The sequence below is a fragment of the Galeopterus variegatus genome, unplaced genomic scaffold, assembly GCF_000696425.1.
Source record: "Galeopterus variegatus unplaced genomic scaffold, G_variegatus-3.0.2 Scaffold1173, whole genome shotgun sequence".
In the NCBI taxonomy this organism is placed as follows: domain Eukaryota; kingdom Metazoa; phylum Chordata; class Mammalia; order Dermoptera; family Cynocephalidae; genus Galeopterus; species Galeopterus variegatus.
This window is the reverse complement of record NW_007727284.1, coordinates 45,602-69,962: the sequence shown is the minus strand read 5'-3', so window position 1 is coordinate 69,962 and position 24,361 is coordinate 45,602. Positions and strand designations below refer to the sequence as shown.

Sequence of the window (24,361 nt, the reverse complement as noted above, 5' to 3'; positions counted from 1 at the left end):
GAACCGGTCTGTATGTGGGATCCGAACCCTCGGGCGGGAGCGCCACCGCACTCCCAAGCGGAGCACTGTAGCAGTGCGCCACCGGGCCGGCCCTGAACTTAATTTTTTAACACTGCAAGGCAACCTCACTATAGTGCCCATGATGGTCACAAAATCTAGCCCACTCTAGAAGCAACAGAAGATATGCTTATGGGGATAAATATGGCCATAAATCTTACCACAGAGCTGTGGCTTCTACCTCCCGATACTTTCTTTTTACTCTGAGAAAGAAACTAAACCATTGCACACCAGTGCTTCTCTCTCTCTCTCTCTCTCTCTCTCTCTCTCTCTCTCTCTCTCTGCTATTCTAACAGCCAAGAGATCTAAAGGCTTAATCCCTTCCCAGGGGCGATAATTAACATTTTTAATACAGGCAATTTACAATCAATAGAGTTAACAACCGCTGTTCTTACCACCTTTCACTTAGGTGTTGGAGGAAAGGGGGGAAATAAGGATAAAGAAAGAAAGGACAGAATCCAATAGGAACCCTGTGAGCCTGGGGCACTTTGGTCAAGAACGGTTCTGAACTCAGGAAGAGAAGAATGGAGAGTGACAATACAGAAGGCAGACCCTAACAGAGCTCTTCATATTCTGGGCGTAAGTCCACCTTTCCAGAACCTTCTCTCAGTTCCTTCCAGCTCAACAGGCAGAATCTGTGCCAAGTGCAAAGGATCAGACCTACAACCACGGTGGGGAGTAACTGACCAGCACAGAGGCACCACATGATACATGGTGACCAGCCCATCACAGTGACCAGCTTCATCAGGGATGAAGGACTGGAGGAGAAGGTTCTATCTTATGTTTCCTGTTTGATCACAGCACCTCCTAAAAATAGGTCTCTGCTTTAAGAGTCTGTATGTTTTTCTCTATTCCAGAACTTATCACAATCTATAACAATCAGGTCTTTTGTCTGTTAGTGTACTTGCTTACTGTCTGCCTTCTACTAGAATGTAAGCTACACGCTCACTGCTACTTACCTAGTATCTGGCATACACTAGGTGCTCGATAAGTATTTTTTTGAATCTAGAAAGTGAGAATACTTCCAGCTATACAGCAAGAATCTGAAGCAGAGCACATGAGGGTGAGATAGCTCACTGAGCAGAGACAGTGATTAGGAAAGAGAACTAGAAATGACTCTGTTTTGGAGGGGACCATTTCTGTTCCTGAACAGCATAAAATCATATGATTTTCCTAGGAGTCTTTACTGTGGTTCTGGGCATTGTTTAAAAGTTAGAACTTTCATGCCAGTAGCCCTACATAGGGAAAAGGGAGGCCCTTATTACCAAGTTTCAAAATTTGAATTCAGCTTAACTAAGATTTTACTCCATACCTATGAGTGACAGGCTAGTACAAAAATAAGAGGAGAAACTTCCTCTTTTATTTAAAAAAAAACCAACTTACTGAACTCTGAACTTCCTGCCTTTTAACCACAACTTACTACTGACTTTTTTTTTTTAATTGCCAAATAAATAATAATCAAGCACCTTGTTGGTGCTGATAGTTCTGTTGACCTAAAAAGAAACAGAACAAATACATATAAGCAAGGATTTATTGAGCCAATATGATGATTGCAACCAGAGACACACAGATCAGGTCACCCTGAAAATGTGTTCCAAAGAGGGCCAGCAGAGCTTAATAATCATACAAAGGGGAAGGGTCAAAGGAGAGAGAGAGCAAGACAGCCCTGCCTAATTACTTCATTAGGCTTTCTACTGGTTACACATGACATGTAGATTTGGGATTATTACTAGGGTACACCTTACATGCAGGGATCTAGATTAAGGGTAATAAGAAGTATTCTATCTAGGTTATTTATGGCTTTCTGACATCATTACGGCTGCTTCTAAGTAAAATGGTCTTATGATAATGTTTTCTAGGACAGGTAGATGTGATTACTGACTTATCCTGGATCTCCCAAGGCACTATGATTTAGCTGACCCGATCAGAGCAGATTTTTGGTTATGCGTTCCTATCCAAAACTCTGCCTGGAACATTTCCTACTGATTTTAACCTTTAATAAAGACAAGTCCAGGGACTCTGATTGGAAGGGGACAAAACAGACTCAAGGCTGTCATGAACATGCCCAGCTCAGCTTTGTGGCTGCTAGTGCTCCATTCAAAGAACAGACACTTTCCCTGCCAAAATGAAACCGAGCTCAAATTGGCAGAATATTCTGAGGCACTAATTCACAGCCAGATACCCTGGAGGGAGCTGGGACTCTGGGTACAGCAGCCTGAGTTTGGGCCCAGGCTCTCCCACCTACTAGCTCTGTGACATTGGGGAAGTGACTTAACCTCTCTGGGTATCCATTTTCCCATACGTTAGAGAGAAAGGAGGCATGTTTCTGGTATAGTCAAGCAAGTTCCAACCTTCCTGCAGGTAAACTGTATAAACTCTGGGCAAAAAATATTTTTTTCTTAAGTTTTTACCTGAAAGCACTGGAGAGTGAACAAAAGAAAGCAGATTCTGGAGGGAAGTTGACTTGAAAGAAAGGAATGGCCATTTTACAGCTTTTACCCTGAGATCAGGCTGCAGTCAGCACCAAAAGGTACCTAAAACTCCAATATTAAACCCCAGGTCTTTCTGGAGTGCAGAGCCAGAGGAAAGATTTTAGGTTGCCCACAGCTGCTAGAAAGTGAGGAGGAAATCCAAGAATAGAAAGCACTGAGAGAGGGGAGCCTCAAATTCTATGTATAAACCCTATCCAAGAGTCTGGCTGGCCCTTGAACCAGGCATGAATAGAACAGCCTCAAAGATGACTCAAAGATAAAATAAAAAATAACTAAGATCTGAACTGATATCCAAGAGAAAGTTAACTGTCCAGCCAAGTCAATAGACTACTAAAACAAAAACACCAATGCTCTTTGGAAAAATATAACAGAATCCAGAGTCTTCACAACATAACACTCACAATGTCTACAATACAATGCAAAATTACCTGACATATGAAAAACCAGAAAGATATGAACCAAGTTCAAAGGGAAAGCTAATCAACCAACTGCAAAAAGAGAGATAATCATTACTACTAGGTTGGGGAAATAATCTGCAATCATGAGATACAATGTGTTCGGCTGCACTTAACAGAAAATCTATCTTGAAATGGTTTAAGCAGTAAGGGAATTAATTATCTAACAAAAAAATTTCAAGAGCTATATCAAGATTAGTTAATTCAGTGGATCAATAACATCATGAAGGAGACAATTCCTCTCCATCTTTCCACACTGCCATTCACAGCATGTCTGCCTTGCCCCTCATGGACAAAAGATAGCTGCCACTGTTCCAACCATCACATGTAGGTATGTCATAAAGTACATAAAGACAAATCCTTTGTCCTATGTCCCCTCCCTTCCTGCTTTGTATATTGTCCTATGAGGATGTGATTTTGGAGCTATCACAGCCTTCTTGGGACCAAGAGGGAAGATACTGATGAATTTTGAGGACACCAGAGCAAATAATTGGGAGAAGCCTAAGTCTTTGAGGACCCTGTTAAACCTCCGATTGAACCAATCCTGAAACCACCTACTTCCAGACAGCTTGTTAAGTGTTCTGTTACTAACAACCAAATCCACCTATCTGAAATAATCACCAGAATTGGAGAACTCATAACATTTGCTGTAAATAGAAGGCAAGCATGAAAAATACAATGAAAACTAAAGTTATTAAATTCTAGCAGATATCTAGCTCTGAGCCTGAGGTTGCCTCATTCTTTTTGTTTAAAAGGGAGATTCGCATGTATTAGAAGACATGATAGCATCAAATAGACATTTTCCTTAATAATCAAAAGAATTAAGAGATTTTTTTAATTATGCAATTCCATGTTGTTTAATATCACATACCATTAAAATCTTTGAGTACCACCAGTAATATGCTTAAGGTGTTTTTTAAAAATACATCCCTGTATTGATAACTCCCAGATTTTTACCTCCATCCCTGATGTCTCATTATTCCCAACTGCCTTTGGACACCTACACCTGGATATACCACAGGTATCTCAAACTCAACATATCCAATACAGAATTCACTATAGTTTTCCCCAAGCTTTCTCTTTTTCTTGTATTTTTTGCTGCTATCTATGATACATACCCCTATTTATCAACTACTCAACCATAACTCCCTCAATAGCTGACAATATTCATGCTGTTTTCACTTATACTACATGCCAGTCACTATGCCTTACACTAACACTACCATATTTGATCCTACAACTCCATGAGGCAGGTCCCCATGTTATAATTCACTTCTTTTTAAAAACAAGGAAGCTGAGGGACGGCCCGGTGGCACACTGGAGAGTGCGCCACTTGGGAGCGCGGTGGCACTCCCGCCAAGGGTTCGGATCCCATGTGGAGACCGGTTCCTGCTCACTGGCTGAGCGTGGTGCGGGCGCAACACTGAGGGTTGCAATCCCGTTGCCGGTCAGTAAAAAAGACAAAAAGGAAAAAAAAAAAAACAACGAGGAAGCTGAGAATAAGAAATTTGCCAGGGGTCATGGGATCTGAACGCAGATCTAATTTGTCTCCTTTCTAACTTCACAAAGAAAGTGGAGATCATCAGGCAAGAATGTCTTCACCGGCTTCCACTTCATTTATTCCCTACCAATCAACGAGGAAGCTGAGAATAAGAAATTTGCCAGGGGTCATGGGATCTGAACACAGATCTAATTTGTCTCCTTTCTAACTTCACAAAGAAAGTGGAGATCATCAGGCAAGAATGTCTTCACCGGCTTCCACTTCATTTATTCCCTACCAATTTTCCCTTCATTTCTCATTTCCGCCTGTGCTCTTCCCACTCTCACCCTCACCCCCCTGAAGCTGTCCCCTTGGACCATCCCTTGCTTGCCTCTCCCTCTTCAGCACCTAACACTGTCAGCCTCACCACCTTGAGAAGAGCCATGCTCACTTCTGAATCCTGGAGGTCTTTCTCTCCTACTTTCAAAGTTCTCCTGCCCTCTCTCTGCCCCTCCAAATCCTCTCCAAGCTAAACGTCCCCAGGTCCTTCAACTATTTCCTCTTAACAAGGGTCTCTTCTCTCTGTTGCTTCTCCTCCCACCTCACCAACATTCTTCCCGCTCTTTTACTGCTTCCTGTTCCTCAAAACTCAAATGAGAACTTAGGTTCCTCTGTGCAGTGCCCCCCAGGACCCTGAGAAATGAGCTGCTCTTGGCACCTCTCCTCTATCCCCTCCATTGCAGCATGTATCACACTGTGTTATAAATGTATGGTTTATGGGTCTGTCCTGCAAGACTGGGGGCTGCTTGAGGACAGAAATGTGCTTTATGTGCCTATATTTCCCCCTGTACATCAGACGGTGGCTGCATCTGGTGGCTAGTCCGCACTGTGCTATCACTCTGTTTATATTACCCTCTTCTGAGTGGATTTTGGAAAAGATAGGCAGGGATCTCAGACTTTTCATATCAAGTTCCACACCTCCTGTTCCCTGGCCAAATACTGACCAAGGACTACTGGCAGAGCAGTTGAACCCACAAGCTTCGGAATCAGACTGCCTGGGTTTGTCACCCTCTACAAATGCTTCTTAGCTTCGAGACCGGGGACAAGTTGCTTACTGTCTCTAAGCCTTGATTGCTGCATGGAGTTAATAATGAAACTTAACTCCTAGCATGCTGTGGACATTCAATGGGTGTGAAGCACTCAGCTCAGTAACTCAATAAATTAGCACAGCTCTACAGGGAAGTATTATTATTCCATAGACGTACCTGCTGTGTTTAACCCTCTTCCTTCCAAAGGACTCAAGGACTTTCATAGTTCTCAGCCTGTCCTCCCAGCCCAGCAACACAGGCATGAAGAAACTGGCTGAGTGTGGTCACATGACCATGAAAAGACCTCAAACAAGAAACCACTTTCTGGATTCCTTATTGAAGACTATGGCTAAAAATCTACAGAGGCGCAAATTCCCCTCACTAGAAAAAAAAAACAATTTAATGGAAACATTTCTCCCACTAGAGAATTTCCACTTCCTGTCAAATCTTGTCAGTTTCACCCACTGCTGTGGCAAGGGCACTTTCCTGGCCTTGAGAGATGGGCTGTACCGCCGTCGCGCACGCCACCGCCTGCCCGTCTGCCCTTCTGCCTCAGTCTTCTGAAGCCTTCCCCACCACGGTGCTCTCCCACCCGAGCCCTCCACCGTAGCAGCTGGGAACTCAGAATCCAATTCGGATAGACCTGAATACAACATCAGCTCTATAGTTCTCTAGCAAATCCTTTATCTTCCCTAAGCCTATCTCCTTATCTATGAATGGGGATAATATTAACAGCAAATCTTAGTGGAAGGTGAAGATTCAAAGGGATTAAAGTCTGTAAAATGCCCTGCTCACTGCAGGCACGCAAATATTAGCTGCCTTTGTTATCATTGTCACCATCATCGTCATCATCATCATCAGTTCTTGGAACTCGATCTTCCTTTTATACAACCTTGAACTAAACCCATGTTTGAATCCTAACTGTACATAACTTTGGAAAAATCTCTCAATTCTTTGTGCCCCAGTTTTCTCAGCACAAAATGAGAACAATGACACTTTAATAATTGCAAGGATTCAATGAGTTAATATATGTAAAACACTTAAAACAGTGCCAGGCACATAGTGAATACACCAATAAATATGAGCTCAAGTCAAGCAGCCTTTAAAATCTTATTTGAATATGTCCAGGAAATGGAAAATTCCTTTAGCTTACCTATCCTAGTAATAAAGGCCTTTTTAGGGACTGCAGAAACACACACACACACACACATACATACTCAAGCAAAGATGGGCCTAGCCTTAACATTATTTTTTTCTTGGACTTGACTTTTTGTCCCATCTGGAGTGCCCTGGCCCCCCTATTGCCCTTGGGCCCCAAATCAGAGAAAGCCAGAAGGAAAACACAGTGAGTCCAGCTGTCATGTGGGCCCCCACCTATCAGGGTCACCAGAGAATATAAACACACACTGACTCCCAGCCCTTGGAAGCCCCAGCTGGAGGCAGCCCTCAGCAGAGTCCCACCATGGGGATCCAACCCACCTCCACGCTGGCATGCTGTTCCCACATCTTCCAGCAGCTCTGTGCAGCCCCTAAACACCTCCTCCACCCTCCCTCTGGGCTGACTCTGCTCATAAAACACTTCTTTCTCAACCCACATTATCCCCCAGGATAAGCAGCTCCTTCTCTCTGCAGGAGACGGACAGCTCTCTGCCAGCCCTTGACACAGCACTGAGACACTTCACCAAACGACAGGTCAGGCCAAGCAGTTCCACCAAAACCAATAATTCGATTTTTTAAAAAAAACTCATACCGTACTTAAAATTTCATTTGGAAAAATAACTTTTATCTGTGATATGTTAAAGCTCAAAATGGTAATCGAAATAATCTTGGGATATTGTGATGGGGTAAGAATAAAACTTCTAATTAAGAATTCAAAACAATGCATTTATGTCATCCCTAAAAATAAATAAAGCTTCAGCAGTCCATGGGTCAGTTTCATGAGCCTCCAGTACCCCTTCTCTATACTTTTCCCAGGGATTTTCAAACTATGTTGACCATTACCCACAGTAAGAAACATTTTACATTCTGACCCAGTTCACACATACCTATATTCATATATATGTATACATATATATGTATGAAATAAAAGTATTATAAAATAATACTCATCTTTCCTGATGATGATGCATTAAGATATCTACATTCCATTTTTTTCATGGTGCTCATGACCTACTAAATTGATTTCATGATGCTCTAATGAAGGATAATGCACAGTTTAAAAAATGCATGTAGAAAGACCACAGCAGTATATTGAACTTGCACAGGGAGAGAACAGACCTAGGGTTGCTGGGACAGAGCAGGGGGGGCAGAAGAGGGGTACTGGGGAGAGGTCGGATGGAGGACATGGGGAATAATGGCAATTTGAGGTGGTGGGCATGCTGATAGCATTGATTTGCTCAGCACAACTTGGGCACAGGTGCTGATGGTCAGCTTTTACCCCATAAATATGTACCATCAATAAAAATTTTTAAATTAAAATTTTTTTTTTAAAAAGCACATAGAGGAATTCAAGAAAACTCCTCCCAGAGTGGAGCTGCAGCATGGCGTAAGGGTTAATGGCAACAGGCATTGAAGCCGTGTGGTCCAGCCTTGGAATTCAGGTTGGCATGTGACTCAGGAGAGTATGGCACAAGGGAAGTAAGGTGAAGTGTGAAGTCCTGTTTCCACTGTGAATCCCAGCTCTCCTCTCTGGTGGCTGGATGGTGCACAAGAGCAGGGCCTGTGTTCTTTTCTCTGAATCTCAAGCTCCTAGAGCAGTGCAAAGTGGTCATCATGGCAGTAGTTGGTGGTAGTGCTCAGTAGTAATGGTGGTAGTACTCAGTGATTCATGTGTACCGTGTCCTGGGCTGTCACCTTTCCGTATAGCATCTCATTTGAACCTACCACTTCCCTATGAGGTAGGTACTATTATTATCAGGTGTAAGCGGTAAGCTCTCGAGGCCTGCCATAGATCCAATCAAGTTCATTTCAGGAGATGCACACTATATTGGAGCATATTTTAGAGAGCTAAGCAATCCCAAGAGCCACAGTGAAATTGGTGTAGTAGGTTCCAAAAAGGTCACAAATTATTTGCAGCTTCTCCCATCAAGAGCAAGAGTCTATTCTCTCCTCTATTTCCTCCTTTATTTCTGGGGTAAGCTTGTGATTTGCTTTCACTAATAGAATATGGCAGGAGTGACACTATGCCAAGTTCTGAGCCTAGGTTTCAAGAAGTCCTGTTGCCTCTGCTCATGCTCTGGGGACACACTGATCAGCACGTGACCAAGCTCGGGCTAGCCCACTAGCCCTCTCATGAAAGATGAGAGACCACCTGGAGAAAGGCCCCAGTTGTCCCAGCATCCCAGCTGGGGCCCCAGGCATGTGAATGAGCCCCGCCAATGGCAGCCAATCCCTACCCAGATCAGACCGACTGCCCAGCTGAACCCAGCCCGAATTACTGACCCACAGAAACTAGAGCTAAGTAAAAGAGTCATTATTTTAAGCCACTAAGCTTTGGAGGCTTTTTGTTATACAAAAATATATCATTGATTTGTTGGGTATCCAGTCAAATATCTGGAATTAAAACCACCAAAGCATTCTTTTACAGGAGAGGTCGGAAATGAGCAAAAGACAAGAACTAAATGGGTGGTCCTACCCCCAACTCAGACAGAAGTGCTCATAATGTCCACTGGCAACACAAGAGGCAGGAATCCTGAGACTGAAAAACTGGAAATTCTGATAAGAACCAGATTGTTCTAATAGCTAAAAACGAAAAGAGTGCTTCTTTATTTCACTCTTAGTAACACAAACAGACCTTGTTCTCCCCCAAACATATCCTAGTATGTTTGATAAGATAAAGAGGTCTAGAATTTCACATCTCAGTTTTACTGGTTGAGTGAGAGATAAAACTGGATATGCCACCCCAAAGGAAGAAAAAGGAAACCAGGGCTTCTGGTACTGGAGCAGGGTTTGCTGTGTTCACCAAAGCCTGTTTTCTTTTCCTCCTGGACACAGAACTAGTCAGCGTGTCCCAGCAGCCCCCTGCAGTTGGTGTGGTCCCGGGCCTGAGTTCTGGGCAACAGAATGTGAGCAGAAGTGAGCCCCATCCCTTCCGAGCTGAAGTGGTTGTGAAAAGAGCATGCTTTCTCACGTCCCCTCTCCCCATCCACTGGCCCAATGAAGAGGACCTGGGGCCCTGCATGACTGTGAAGATTGCCTGACCAGGATCACCTGCATCAGTCTATAATGCGAGTGAGAAATAAATCCCTTTCTGTCAAGCTACAGAGACATCAAGGCTTATCTGTTACGGCAGCTTTAATAGATTCTTACTAATACCTTAACTAGTATAGAATTTTAAAAATTTGAGCTCTAAAAATAGTTTGTGAGCTCAGGTTTTCCTGGTATTAACAGAGCTTAATTATTTGGTAGGAAAATTGTCAAAATGCCCTGGCTCCCTTGTTGTACAGTTTGCAACCGATGGGCAACATTGAAACAGGAAGCAGATGTCCCCCCAAGAAGGCAAATGGCACCATCTCTCAATGGGCAACTCCAGAAGGTGGGTGTCTCCCATACAGATTTTGCTTCTGCATGCAAAACTGAATTAGTCACAACTAACATTTCAGCCTCAGTAGTTTAAAACTACATGCTTTTCAAATTTCTTATTAAAGTGTAATATATGCAACAAAAAAGTGGGCATAAGTGAATTATCATAGACATAAAAGAGAACATTCTGTATGATTCCATTTATTTGAATGGAACAAGTGAAAGTAATCAGAGGTGTTAATAAGTTAGGATAGTGATTATTCTCAAGAGACCTGGTAGAGATTGAGAGAGGGATTTGGGGGTGTTGGCTGTGTTCTGTTTCTTGATCTGTATGCCAAATCTTCTCAAACTCATCCAAAAAATCGAAGTAAAGGGAATATTTCCAAATTCATTTTATGAGGCTAGCATTACCCAAAGCCGGACAAGGACACTACAAGAAAAAAAGCTTACATAGGCCAATATCCCCGGTAAAATAAATGTAAACATCCTGGGCCATAATAATCATATACATTGTATATTGACAAAATAAAAATTTAACGAAAAAAAAATATTAGCAAACCAAATTCAAGAACACATTAAAAGAATTATTCACCATGGTCAACTGAGATTTATCTCTATTATGCAATGATAGTTCAACACATGCAAATCAATAAATGTGATACACCACATTAACAAAATGAAGGATAAAAATAATAAGACAAATAGTTGCAGAAAATGCATTTGACAAAATTCAACACCCTTTTATGATAAAAAAAAAAAACTCTTAACAGATTAGGTGTTGAGAGAATGCACTGCAACACAGTAAAGGCCATATATGACAAGCCCATAGCTAACATGATTCTCAACACTGGAAAGTTGAAAGCTTTTTCTCTAATATCAGGGACAACACAAGGATGCTCACTCTCACCACTTCTTTTAAACATAGTACTAGAAGTCCTAGCCAGAGCAATTAGGCAAGAGAAAGAAAGAAAAGGCACCATAATAGTAAAGGAAGAAGTAAAATAATCTCTATTTGCTGACAACGTGATCTTATATATAGAAAATTCTAAAGACTCTGCCAAAAAACTATTAGAACTGATGAAAGAACTCAGTCCAGTTGCAGCATACAAAATCAGCATACAAAAATCAGTAGCACTTCCACATACTAATAACAAACTATCTGAAAAGGAAATTAAGAAAACAACGTCATTTACAATAGCAAAAATAAATTAATACATAGGTGTCAACTTAACCAAGGAGTTAAAAGACCCATATACTGAAAACAGTAAAACACTGATGAAAGACATTGAAGAAGACACAAATAAGTGGAAAGATAACCTGTGTTCATGGATTGGAATAACAAATATCGTGAAAATGTCCACACTACCCAAAGCAATCTACAGAGTAAATGTAATCCCTATCAAAATTTTAAAGTCATTTTTCACAGAAATGGAATAAACAATTCTTAAATTTGTATGGAATTGCAAAAGAACCCCAATAGCCAAAACAATCTTGAGCAAAAAGAACAGAGCTGGAAGCATCACCACTCCCTGATTTCAAAGCATATTATAAAGTGACTATAATCAAAACAGCATAGTATGGTGTAAAAACAGACACACTGACAAACAGAACAGGACAGAAAACTCAAATAAACCTACACATTTATGGTCAACTGACTTTTGATAAAAGCTCCAAAAACACGCAATGGGGAAAGAACAGTCTCCTCAGTAAATAGTGTTGGGAAACCTGGATATCCACATGCAGAAAAATGGAATTAGACCCTTATTTTACACCATATTCAGAAATCAATCAAAATGGATTAAAGACTTAAATATAAGACCTGAAACTATAAAACTACTAGAAGAAAGCATAGGGGGAAAGCTCCACAACATTGGTCTGGGCAATGATTTTTTGGCTATGACTCCAAAAGCACAGGCAACACACTCAAAAAGATACAAATGGGATGGGATCAAACTAAGAAGCTTTTGTACAGCAATGGAAACAATGAAAAGAGATAACCCACAGAATGGGAGAAAATATTTGCAAACCATACATCTGATAAGAGGTTAAGTCCAAAATATATAAGGAACTCAAACAACTCAATAGCAAGAAAACAAATAACCCAATTTTAAAAATTAGCACAGGGCTGGTCAGTTAGCTTGGTTGATTAGAGCATGGTGCTGATAACACCAAGGTCCAGGATGTGATCCCTGTATCAGCCAGCTGCCAAAAAACTACATAAAAAATGAGCACAGGACCTGAACAGACATTTCTCAAAGGAAGACATACGAATGGCCAATAAGTACATTAAAAAATGCTCAGTATCGCTAATCATTAGGGAGATACAAATTTAAACCAAAATGAGATATCACCTCGAAGCTATTGGAATGGCTTTTATCAAAAAGATGAAAGATAAGTGTTGGACAGGATACGAAGAAAAGGGAAGTGTTATGCAATGTTGGTGGGAATGTAAGTAAGTACAACCATTATGGAAAAAGGTATGGAGGTTCCTCAAAAGACTAAAAATAGAACTGTATATGATCTAGTAATCCCACTTCTGGGTACATATCCAAAGGAACTGAAATCAATATGTTGAAGGGATATCTGCTCTCCCATGTTCACTGGAGCGTTATTCACAAAAGCCAAGATATGGAAACAACCTAAGTGTCCATCAGTGGATAAATTGATAAAGAAAATGTGGTTTATATATACAATGAAATGCTATTCAGCCCTAAAAGGGAGGAGAGTGGGAATCCTGTTATTTGTGACAACATGGATGAATCTGAGGACATTATGCTCAGTGAAATAAGCCAGGCACAGAAAGACAAAGTCTGCATGATCTCACTTACAGGAAAAATCTAATAAAGCTCAAATCTTAGAAGTAGAGAGTAGAACGATGGTTACCAGAGGCTTGAGGGAATGGAAGGAAGGGAATGGGGAGATGTTAATAAAATGGTACAAAATTTCAGATAGACAAGAGGAATGGGTTCTGAGATGTACTGCATAGCAAAGTGACTACAGTCAATAATAATGTTTCATATATTTCAAACACTAAGATAGTAAATTTTGAATGTCTCACCATAAACAATTACAGGCAAGCAAGGTGATGGATATGTTAATTAGCTTGATTTAATCATGCTACATTGTATACTTATATCAAAACATCACACTGTACCCCATAAATGTATACAATTATGATTTGTCAATCAAAAATAATATTAATAACAAATTTTTTAAAAAAAGAAATTATATTTCAAACACTAAGATAGTAAATTTTGAATGTCTCACCATAAACAATTACAGGCAAGCAAGGTGATGGATATGTTAATTAGCTTGATTTAATCATGCTACATTGTATACTTATATCAAAACATCACACTGTACCCCATAAACGTATACAATTATGATTTGTCAATCAAAAATAATATTAATAACGAATTTTTAAAAAAAGAAATCCAGCCACCAAAAGATGGATATCCAGTGGTACGGGGGCAACACTGAGGGTTGCGATCCGTTGCTGGACACGGAAAAAGACAAAAGACAAGAAAAAAAAAAAAAAGAAATCCAGCCACCAAAAGATGGATATCCAGCGGAAATAAAGAGGTCTCTCACCACTGTATATGCCAATTCTACTTCCTTAAGTGCACTGTTGGGCCCAGATAGAATTATCAATATCCCTAGCCATAAATTTTGCCACAAAATTTATCCAGATAACTATCAAAAACTATCCACCAAAAAAATTCAGATAACTATCAAAATTCTTATGTGCAGCACCGCCTAAACCCTAAAGAATGGTCCTCACCTTTAGGGAAGGAAGGAAGACCTTCAATGTAGAACTACCCCATAAAAATCACCATCTCCACTATCACAACAAGACAAGCAATAGTCCTGCAGACTTCACCCTACACCTGCACCCACATTATCCACCAGCTTCTTCAACCCAAAAGAGCACATTCCACTCAAAGGGTGAAGGAATGCAACTTTAAAAGGTGAAATAGTCCAAAATCTCTTTAACATTGGAACACTATCTATACATCTTCAAAATGAGGCCAGCAAATGGGATGATCACAGATTTCAATTCCACTCTCTTAGGTTTCCCACAAATTAAAGCATCACAAGCCAGGAAAGAGTTTCTGAGAAAGCACTGCCCTTACTCATGCTCAAACCACCTCTCCAGCCCCAGCTCAGCATTTCTCTCTCAGATCCACTGTAAGGTGCGGCGAATGCTATTGACTCCAACATGTAAGCACATCCACTCTTACACTGTGTCCTTGATTCGGGAGCATTTATCTTGCCTCCCTATAAACTCAGTAAGGACAGGGACAGAGCCAGTCCTAGGAAGAACAGAAATACGAGCTGCTGTTCATCACATGCTTACTGTATGTTAGGCACGGTGCTAAAGAAACAATTGGCATGCCTCCTATAAACCAGATACTGTTATTATTTCCTTTTACCTCTGCAGAAACAAATGCTCAAAGAGGTTAAGTAACTTGCTCAAGGTCCCATTGCAAGAAGCCAAGGTTTGAGCTAATGCCTTTCTGTCTCCAAAGCACAGTCTTCACCAAGCAGCACGTGCTCAGTAAACTGAGCCGCTGGATAAGTGACAGCAGTAGGGAGGGAGAAGGTGTGGGAGGATTCCTTTCAGAGGAGAAATAATTTCTGTGGTCCTCCATGCCTGAGGATGCAGTGAAGAGAGCTATCGCTATTGTTAGAACCATAAAAATAACCTAGTAACCAGCCCCCAAAATAGAAAAATCAAGAGTATGACTGACACGAAATTCCGAATATCTCTTCAGGATGTGAAAAATAGCAACGTCCCCTAGATGCTCTGGTGGCACTCCCTCACTGTTCCTAAATGGCCATTTCAGTTTCTCCTACCTGACCTCCAACCCCACAAGCCTGGAAGCTCAGGATTTGAGTCGTGGCAGTGACTGTTTCCAAATACATCTCATGCTCCTCTTTTTCAAATATTTGGCCATTTCACTCACCCCCACATGTCCCATTTTAAAATAGTGACAACTAGCCACTTCCTAGTCACTTCACTGCCCCCACAGGTCCAGACCCTCCTATGTGACGTTCGTCTCCCACCTGTTCCTCCCTCACGCACTCGACTTCCTGTTCCCTGCGTGTACCCTGTTCTTTCTCCTCCACATCCCAACCTGTGCTGTCCTCTGCCTGAAATGCCCTCCCCTGCCTCCACCACCTTGTCAATCTGGGAACTCCTACTCCTGCTCTGAGACTGCTTCCAAATGTCACCGCCTCTGTGGAATCTTCTCCACCCCTCCCGGAAGGAGTAGGGATGCCAAAGCGTTTTTACACCCTTGGTGTAGCACTTTTCATTATGTCTCAGAACTAATTGGACATGTGCTCTTCTCCCGAAAGAAAAGGAGAAGAATCTTCAAGCACAGGGACAGTCTCTTATTTCCTTTCAAAGCCCATATTGCACCATAGATTTGTTCTATGTCATTTATTTGTCGCTGCTCTCCATCTACTAAAATGTAAATTCCATGAAGGCAGGAACTCTGTTGTGTTCACTGCTCTAGTTCCCATGCCTAGAACTGTACCTGATACATGGTAGGCACTCAGTAAATATTTATTGAATGAATGGATGGATGGACAGATGCTAGATGGACAGGTGGATGGAAGAATGGCTGGGTACATGGAGAGATGGACAGGTGGATGGGTGGGTGGATAAAGGAGGATCATGTTTTACCCACCCCAGTGTCACAGAGTCATAGCGAGAAAGCCAGGGTTTAAAATCAGGTCTGTTTGATTTTTGAGCCTGAACTCTCATGCCAAATTTTATAATGCCTCTCTGGAAGCCCAAGGTTGGGTCTCTGGGCAGTAGCAAGGTGAAAGAAACAAGAGTGCTAGAATTCCCCCAGACACATGGTTGTTCTTGAAGTAGTGATGTTGCAAATCCTGAACCACTTAATTTCCATCTACTTAGCAAATGCAAAGACTCAACAGAAGAGGATCAGAATCCTTCTGGCCTGAGTGTGAGTTCCCCTTCTGACTCACAGGGCAACTTTCTACATGTGGGCTGAGGGAAAAGGAGATACCTGGGAGACACAAACAAGCAGGACAAAGGACAATCAAAAGGTGGCAGTGGCAATGGTAATGATTTAAAGATACGTCTGAATAAAAGCTACTGTCACAACCAGACCCTGCCAGACCCTACTGCTCCTATGCCTTTCAACCCTCTGGAACACTGAGCTTCCTTCCAACACCAAACATTTCCAGGAAAGACACTGAACTCTCCCTATTCACAAGGAGGAACAACCAGTTCAAAATCAAGCCCAGAGTTAGAACGGGCCCAGGATCAACATTACGTAAAAGTGAAAAAAAAAAAGTTGGTTTACAGGTAGAAACTAACATATCTTTATGGTCTCATAATTCCTGTAGTTTCTTAGCAATAAAAAATAAAGAGTACTCAATGAATATTTATTAAGTGCCCAGATTAGTGTTAGAGAGGTGTTAAAGACATGTTAGCACCAAAGTGAGACTTTCTTCTTAGAAAGAGAATTGACAAAAGATCTTTCTCCATATGTGATTCAATGTTGTTTATTGTGAAACTACTTAAAATCTGTCTCCCAAACAAGAGAAAACACTGCCTAAGCCAAAGGAATGAACAGTTGTAATATATCTGAGATGGACCCAAGGTGAGGATGGTATTTGGGAGGCCAGTGAGTAAGCCTATGCCCCTGAAAATCGTTCAGATCACAAATGCCTCTCACTAAAATGCTTTGCTTTCTTTATTTGTTTTCAATCTGCTGGCTCAGAATTGCTCCTCCATCTTTGAAATTGTCTGATTTTTCTGCTTTGGAACAGCTACCTCAAACTGCAGCCCCTGAACAAAAAGGAAGTCAGCTCATTATCTAAGTTTACTAAGAAGGGATGAAGTTCTCTGTCTGTCAAACTGAGAGAGAAGCCATCTTAAGTTAATAATCTAGTTCTACTAAATACTCATCTTACTTGCAGCCATGGCACAAATAAAGATACAGGGCTTCTCCACAGATGTCACAAAGATAAGCCTCTTGCAAATCTTTATCCAGTGTCTGAGCAATTTCACAATACAGATATTTAGCTCTGGCTCCTTGATAACTCAGACTTTCTCCAATTACCCAAGAGAATGGGACGGGAAGTTGGTGTTTTCTTTTAATTACCAGACCAAAATATTCCCTGACTGCACTGCCAACCATTATACATTCTCATAGCACCCAGTACATTTTCTTCAAGTACTTAACAAAAGCAAAGTTAAATATTAGTGCAATGATCTGTAAAATGTCTGATCTCCCCCCACTACACTGTAAGCTCCATGACAGTAGGGGTCTTCTGAACCTGATTCACCATTGTATTCCTGCCATCTAAAATAGTTCCTGACACATAAAACTTGATCAGTAAATACTTCTTAGAAAGATGGATGGAAAGATGATAGATAGATGGATAAATGCATGGATGCCTGGATGAATGGATGGATGGATAAATGGAGGCATGGATAAATGAAAAAATGGATGGAAGGACAGACGGATGGATGAATGGATAGACGCAGTGAAAAGACAGATTTCCTACTGGATTTTCAAGCAGCTATCACACCTCCAAATGCCATATGCAAACACTGCAGAGATTTTATTCTCTATGAAAAGGCCAACATTTTATCTATGGACTATCACACAATTTCAATAGGTATATTGGATGAATAAAGTCAGAGAATTCATGATATTAGATCTAACGCCAAAAATGATAAGGGACTGAGCCTTTGAAGGCATCAGCCAGAGATGATAAACTTTTCAGCTGATCTTCCTGCTCACCGAAGAATTAATTGGACTGCAGAGTCAAAAGTACAGAAGGCAAGTTTTTAATTTTACTTAGTACTTTGGCTACCTTTAGCTGAAAAGTATTAAAAGAAGATGCATATTCTCAAATTCATGACACACTGATCTTTTTACATGTGTGTGTGCATGCATATGGAGAGAGTAAGACAGAGATAGAGAGATAGGCAGAGACAGGAAGAGAGAAGAAAGAGAAAGACCCCAACAGCACAAATGTGTATAAATTATTTTCAAACCTTCAGTTTATCTTTTGACCAAAATCCTTCTCTTCTATCTTTTTCTTTATTGACCTAGATACACTATAAACATGCTATATGTGCTTCTGGGCAGTACCTGGAGTATCACTAGTACTCAGAAATAGTATACTTTAAAAAATTAGTTTCTAAGAACACGTATATCATATCAACTAGATTTTCAAAGGTCGTATTTTCCATATTTACTTGGAAAGGCATCCTGTTGCCCAGTGACAAAGCTTCAGGCTTCCCCTGAGTGCTCTACAGCTCAGAATGAATTTGTTCTTGCCTCTCCAACAAATCAGTCCTGCTTTTTAAGACCCAACAGTAACCCACTCGAAGATTCTTATTTCAATCAGGACATTGGGCCTGAAATCCCACAGAACACATGCAGAATAAGCCAAAATGTGAGTGGAGTTTGGCTCAGAGACCTCTGAGATCTGCTTCTGGAAAGAAAAGAAGTAGAACAGAAGCCACCTCTAATAACTTGCAGCCTGACTTGGTGATTTTTTAAAAAATCATTCTCTTTATGATTTTACTGAAAAAAGTGCTATCTGAAGTGCACCACATCATATTATAAGCTCATAGGGAAAACTATGCCAAAAATAAAATTAACCTTCGGTTCATTTCTTGTTGAAAAAAGAAGTGTATATTCTTTTTTTTTTTTTTTTTTTTTTTTTTTTTTTTTTTTTTTTTTGTCCTTTTTGAGACCGGCCGCACCGCGCTCAGCCAGTGTGCGCTGTGAGTGCACCGGTCATCCCTATATAGGATCCGAACCCACGGTGGGAGCGCTGCTGCGCTCCCAGCGCCGCACTCTCCCAAGTGCGCCACGGGCTCGGCCAAGAAGTGTATATTCTAATCAACATGTGTTAACTACACACTAAAATAACATTCTATAGGGTTGATATTGATGAAAACAATAATGATTAGATTCATGATGTAGGGTTTTTTGAAAATAATTTCAATTAGAAGTTTAAAAAACATGTTTTTTAATCTGCACAGGAAAGGAAAGAGTTGATTTACTCGTTATAATCATCAATTCTAGCTCTTCGTCATCAGAAAATTAGTGCACTGGGTTTTGTCTAGAAAGTCTGTGGCAAGTTCAGAACTTTCTCACAAGGAAAGACAAAACGCTAACCAATCCTGGCTCTCTGGCCTCAGACACTGAGCTGTGTATTCACTGGTGTTGCCCAAAGCCTATGAAGAAACATAGCCTCAGAATAAACCCATCTAAGTACACAAAAGAGGCATAGTCATTTAACGAGTTCCAAAATTAACTCTGTCCCCTTTCGACACAGTTTCCTACAGCTAATCAAGTAATAATGATGATCTCACTTAGAGTCACTGATACTTAACGTGGGTATTTCTCTTGCACTACCTCGTTACTGCTCAACATAACTCTAGAGGTAGATACTATTAACCTAACTTTACAGATGAGGAGACCAAGGCTACTACAGGGTGGTGATTTGCCCAAGGTCACATTGTGAGTAGGTGGCAGATCAGAGATTCAAACCCAGTTCTATCTGACTTCAACCCCATGCTATGAATTATGAATCTCTATTTTTACTGCCTCTCTAATTCTACTGAAGTGACTTCCTTTAAAAAATAAAAAATAAAGTTTTTCTCTCTGCCAAACTGCAAAGTCTTCTTAGGGTAAGAGTATAATTCCACTTAATGGCTTGTCTTAATTACAGCAAAGGCACAAATTCAGGTTCTAGGCTTCTCTAAAGAATGCCACAGAGAAGTCTGCCTTGCTTGTCTAAAGGGTCCTGCTTTTAATCCAGAATTTAAGCAGTTTCCCCGCAGGGATCCTCAGCCCCAGTCCCCAGCCACCTGAGACAGTCTTAAGCTACCTCCCAGAGAGTGGTTTTATAAAAAATATAGTGGAAACAAACAGGGAGAAATTATGTGGCAGTCAACCTCAAGTTTTGTCCTCTAGCAGTACAAAAGTGAGAAATCTATTCTTAAACTCCCCTGAGCACACAGAAATCCATAATTTCCCATGGTTTATGGACTTTCCATCCTTCCTCTCCCAAATCATACCAGCATCCCCAATTTTTACGGCAGCATAATGGAGCATGCAGGCAGCTCTCAGTGGTTTCCTTGCTTTATGCTCCTCCTACCCAAGAGTGGCAGAGACTATATCCTCTCTCTGCTTCTACTTTTGAAATGAAAATACCAGCCCCTACCACCAGCTTTTAGCTGGGAACATGGTTACCTGAAACTAACATTGCATTTCCCATATGCTTTATTGCAGCAAAGTGCGGGTAGATGATTAAGTTCTAGCTAATAGGATATAGGCAGAAGCATCTTGAGGTAACTTCTGTAAGCAACACTGAGCAGGTGGTCCTTTGCCTTTCTTTACCCCTTTCCTCATTCCTGCTAGCAGAAAGAAGGATGTATGATTGGAGAGTCTAGCATGCTCCTTGGACCATGAGATAATTGTCCCTCCCTAGGAATGATAGAGCAGAAAGCTGAGAGGAACCTACTAAGGCCCCAGTGCTCTGGACCACTGACTTAGGTGAGAGAATAAAACATGTTTCTATAAAATGTTGACCCCGTTTTAAGTAGATTCACTTTAAGAGGAAATATCCAGTACCAAAAATAATCATAGAATAAGGAATTCCTCTGTGGTTCCAGAATTAGTCCCAGGGATAAACTTCCCTCCTTCCTGGATGTCCCCATCCGAAGCACCTCAGTCTCAGGGGCTGCCAATCTGCTCCACCTCAGTCTCTCGCTCCTCCCCACTCCCATCCAAATGATATAGGCTGTCAAAGCAGCAACATAGACCAGATGCTCACAGCTGGATTTGGATTCTTACCTGGCAGCCGGTTCCATAGCAAAGCAACCCTGCAGAGCCAGTCTTCTCTCACACCAGCTGCCCCACCATTGGGGTAGTCTGAGGACACCATAAGAGCTGATACTTTCTGAGTGCTTACTCTGTGCCAAACTCTGGTCCAAGCATCTTAGATATTGCGACAACATGGAGTTGCTCAGCACCTCTAAGGTAGGTACTATAATTGGACCCATTTTATACATAAGGACCCTGAGGTACAGCATGGCTATGCCTAGGAAGTCTTGAAACCAGGATTCGAACCCACAGTGACTTGCCTGGTAGCCTGTGCACATGCCCACTACTCTATACTGCCTCTCAGGGACAGAGGAGAAAAAGAAAGACGATTTTAAAAAACTGACATTCCTACCTCTAAAGTGTCCATATTTCATTACAAACTTTAATTCTGCTGTTTTCTCATTGCACTAGAAAATTCCTATCACTTTCCAGGCTTTGAATAAAAGGATCTCCTGCTTCAAATGTGTCATGCCCTGCACACTCCAAAGTGACTTTCCCAAACACCAATAACTGCAGAGCAGGTGGCATAGGAGAGCAGCCATAAAAATGTTTAAAAATCAACCCCAGCCTCAGCAAGAGACAAAGACAGAAACCAATTCATGGAAGTGAAAGGCAACCTCAAAGAAGAAATTACGCATCCCAGCATCAAGATGCCATCAGTATCTTATTTGAGGGATCAGACAAAGTTCTAGAAAACAGTCCAAACTATTTGCACCAGAGCCTAAGTTGTTGCCACTTAAAGGGATTTGGGAAGTCCTCTGGTGTGGTGCATGAAACCACGCCCCCAAATTTTGGTTAAGAGGAGCTGGATAGGTTTTCAAGGCTCACTGGCTGAGCCCACCCTGCCCCAGATCTCAGGTGAGAGCAATGCATGCATCTCAGGGGACAGCAATGACTTGCTGTGAGCAAGTGGGCATTCTGCACAACTGGCAATGCCACCTACACTCACCAGGGATCACTTTATTTTTCCCTGGAGGGTGGAGGTGCGACAGCAAAACTGTCAGTTAGTGCTAAGTCACAGCTCAGACTCTTCAAGGTTCAAATGCTTTCTTCTGATCCAAATCCAGCTCCCCAGGTGGTCAATTTGCCCCTAAGACACACCCCAGAAAAGTGCCATTTCTCACCAAACTCAAATGCACCTGGCGTGGGGGAAGGGGGGAAAGGAGGACAGGAGGGGAGCACAAGCAAACTTTCCAGATCAGAGGTTGCAAACTCACACGCCTGCAGGGACCAGAAATGGGTGAAACAGGCCTGGCTGGGATCAACTGAAATAAAAATAGTGAATGCGTGTTCTGCCTACAAAAACAGTTGTTCTCAGCTCAAACAACTGTTCTAACATGGAAGTGGGACCATTTCTCAACAAAGTGGAAGCTGGAAAATCAGATTATATGTAAAATCCCCCAGTCCTAAAATGCTGACATCATATTCACAAAATGTTTAAGACATCCTGAGGGTTAAAGAAGTCTGCAGGTGATTTAGTCCTGGAGAGCCAAATGGCAACCTGTCTTTTAGACACTAACCCCAGAGACAGCTGAGGCCACCTTACACATGATCAAAAGTCCACCACTACTATAGTGGACATCACTGGTTGGAACCAAGGATTTCAAACCAGATGCAAGGACTCAGGTAACCAGTCACTAGGAGTCCTTCCTGTATCCACCCATAAGGTAGAGAGAGCAGTTTAAATCAGGACCTGCGAGGCACTCCATCTGGAACCACTTCTTTGAGAGAGGGAGGATTCCCAGGGGACAACCACAGTCGCCTTTCTAGGGGATGCACCATCTGCAGAGGAGGTGGCCACCTGCAGAGACCTCTGTGAGGCAAGGGGAGAGGCAGAGCCTCACTCTGGGAGATGAAGAAGGGCAACGAGCAGGGAACGGGCAGAAAACGGCCCCTAGAGACACGCCCTCCTGCAGCAGGGCTGGCCGTGCCAGGATGGGGTCTGGAGACCTGTTTTGACTCTTCCCATGCTGGGAAAGGAGAAAGGGTGGATATACTTCCTTGGCTTTTAGGGCTTCCCAGCTCCACCAGCCTTTCCTAGACTTAGCATCACGGGCCCATGTACACACACCCCTTAAAAGGACCCTTTTGTGGTGAAGAATTCCTAGCCCGGAAGGTCACTCTGACAAACGTGATTCCTTCACTCTGCCTAACTCATTCACTTCTACAAAGTCTTTTTCATCCTCTCTTCCCACAAACAGCATTCCCAGAGCCCCAGAGCCTACCTTGACACTGGAATCCCTGCTTCCCGAAGCCCCTGCAAAAGCAGAAGGAGGCATGTCAGGAAGCCCGAGGGACCCGGCCACCAGCTAGTTCCACCCCCTGCCCCCTGGCCCTCAACCCCAGGTGCAACCTCCCAGCCACAGGCGGGTGCCCAAGAGTCTTCCGCTTTTGGGGGGCCCGGCGGTAACCACCACCTCCCCTCACCCCGGCAGAAGAGAGGAGGCTGCGACCACCAGGTGGCGGGATGGGGGGAGCGTTTCCGTCGGAGTGGGGGCGGAAGGCAGGCGAGAGATCTGCCACCAGAAATGCCCCGAGTACCTTCAGGGAAAGGGAAGAGATAAAGACGCATCCAGAGGGAGGATGAGAGGGACCCCGCGGCGGGCGTTGGTGTCCCCCGAGGGACTGGGAAGGGAAAAAGAACGCCCTGCGCCTGGAGGGACAGTGGGGAGAAAGGGGCCCGCAGTGATGTGAGCGGGGGAGGACTGAGGAGTGGAAAGGGGAACCCAGGCCCCCGGAGAGGCGCAGTAAGAAATAACACAGGGCGCTGCCCCGGAGACACAAGGAGGAAAAGATACCCCATGCCCGCCGGGAGACAGAGAGAGGACCCCGGGGCGCTGCCCCCGGCAAAGAAGGCTGGGGGTGAGGGCGCCCCGCGCCCCGAAGAAGGCGGCGAGATAGGGAACGCCGGGCGAGAGGGCACCCGAGGCGCTGCCCTTCCGGGGAGGGACAGACACCCCGCGCTCTGGGCCAGCTCCGGAGGCGACCGGGAGCGAGAGAGGGCAGGAGGCGCCTCGCTGCGGCCGTCTGGGGCCGGGGAAGAGGGCGCTCGCAGGACTGTTCACCAGGGAGTCCGGGCCGGAAGGGTCCGGAGCGGGGAGCCGGGGCGCGGGGTCCCGGCGGGAGCCGTGCGCGGCGCCCTCTCACCAGATGAAGTCGGTGCAGTGGCTGCAGAAGGTGGGCTGCTTGAAGAAGCGGGCGGTGAATTTGTGGTTCTTCACCTCGTGCACGTTCTTCTGGCGGAGCGCGCCTTTGCGGGCGAAGCGCACGGTGCTCTCCTCGCCCTCGCTCGGCGCCGGCCCCGCAGCCGGGTCAGCCATCTTGCGCGCGGGGAGCGGGAGCCCGAGAGCGGCCGGCCGGGGAGCGCGGGCTG

The 24,361-nt window shown here is 43.1% G+C and overlaps 1 protein-coding gene across 2 annotated transcripts in view; it reads right to left on the bottom strand.

Moving 5' to 3' along the window:
• The window catches only part of PRKCB (protein kinase C, beta), a 346,927-nt gene extending 322,572 nt beyond the window's left edge, over window positions 1-24,355 (bottom strand). For both annotated transcript variants that reach the window (XM_008575361.1, XM_008575360.1), the window contains exons 1-2: window positions 24,136-24,355; window positions 23,214-23,245 (exon numbers count right to left, since the gene is read on the bottom strand). In XM_008575361.1, coding sequence (XP_008573583.1) covers window positions 23,214-23,245; window positions 24,136-24,308 — 205 coding nt within the window. In that variant the 5' untranslated portion in view covers window positions 24,309-24,355. The remainder of the gene's footprint in view (window positions 1-23,213; window positions 23,246-24,135) is intronic.
• Between the last annotated feature and the right edge of the window lie 6 nt (window positions 24,356-24,361).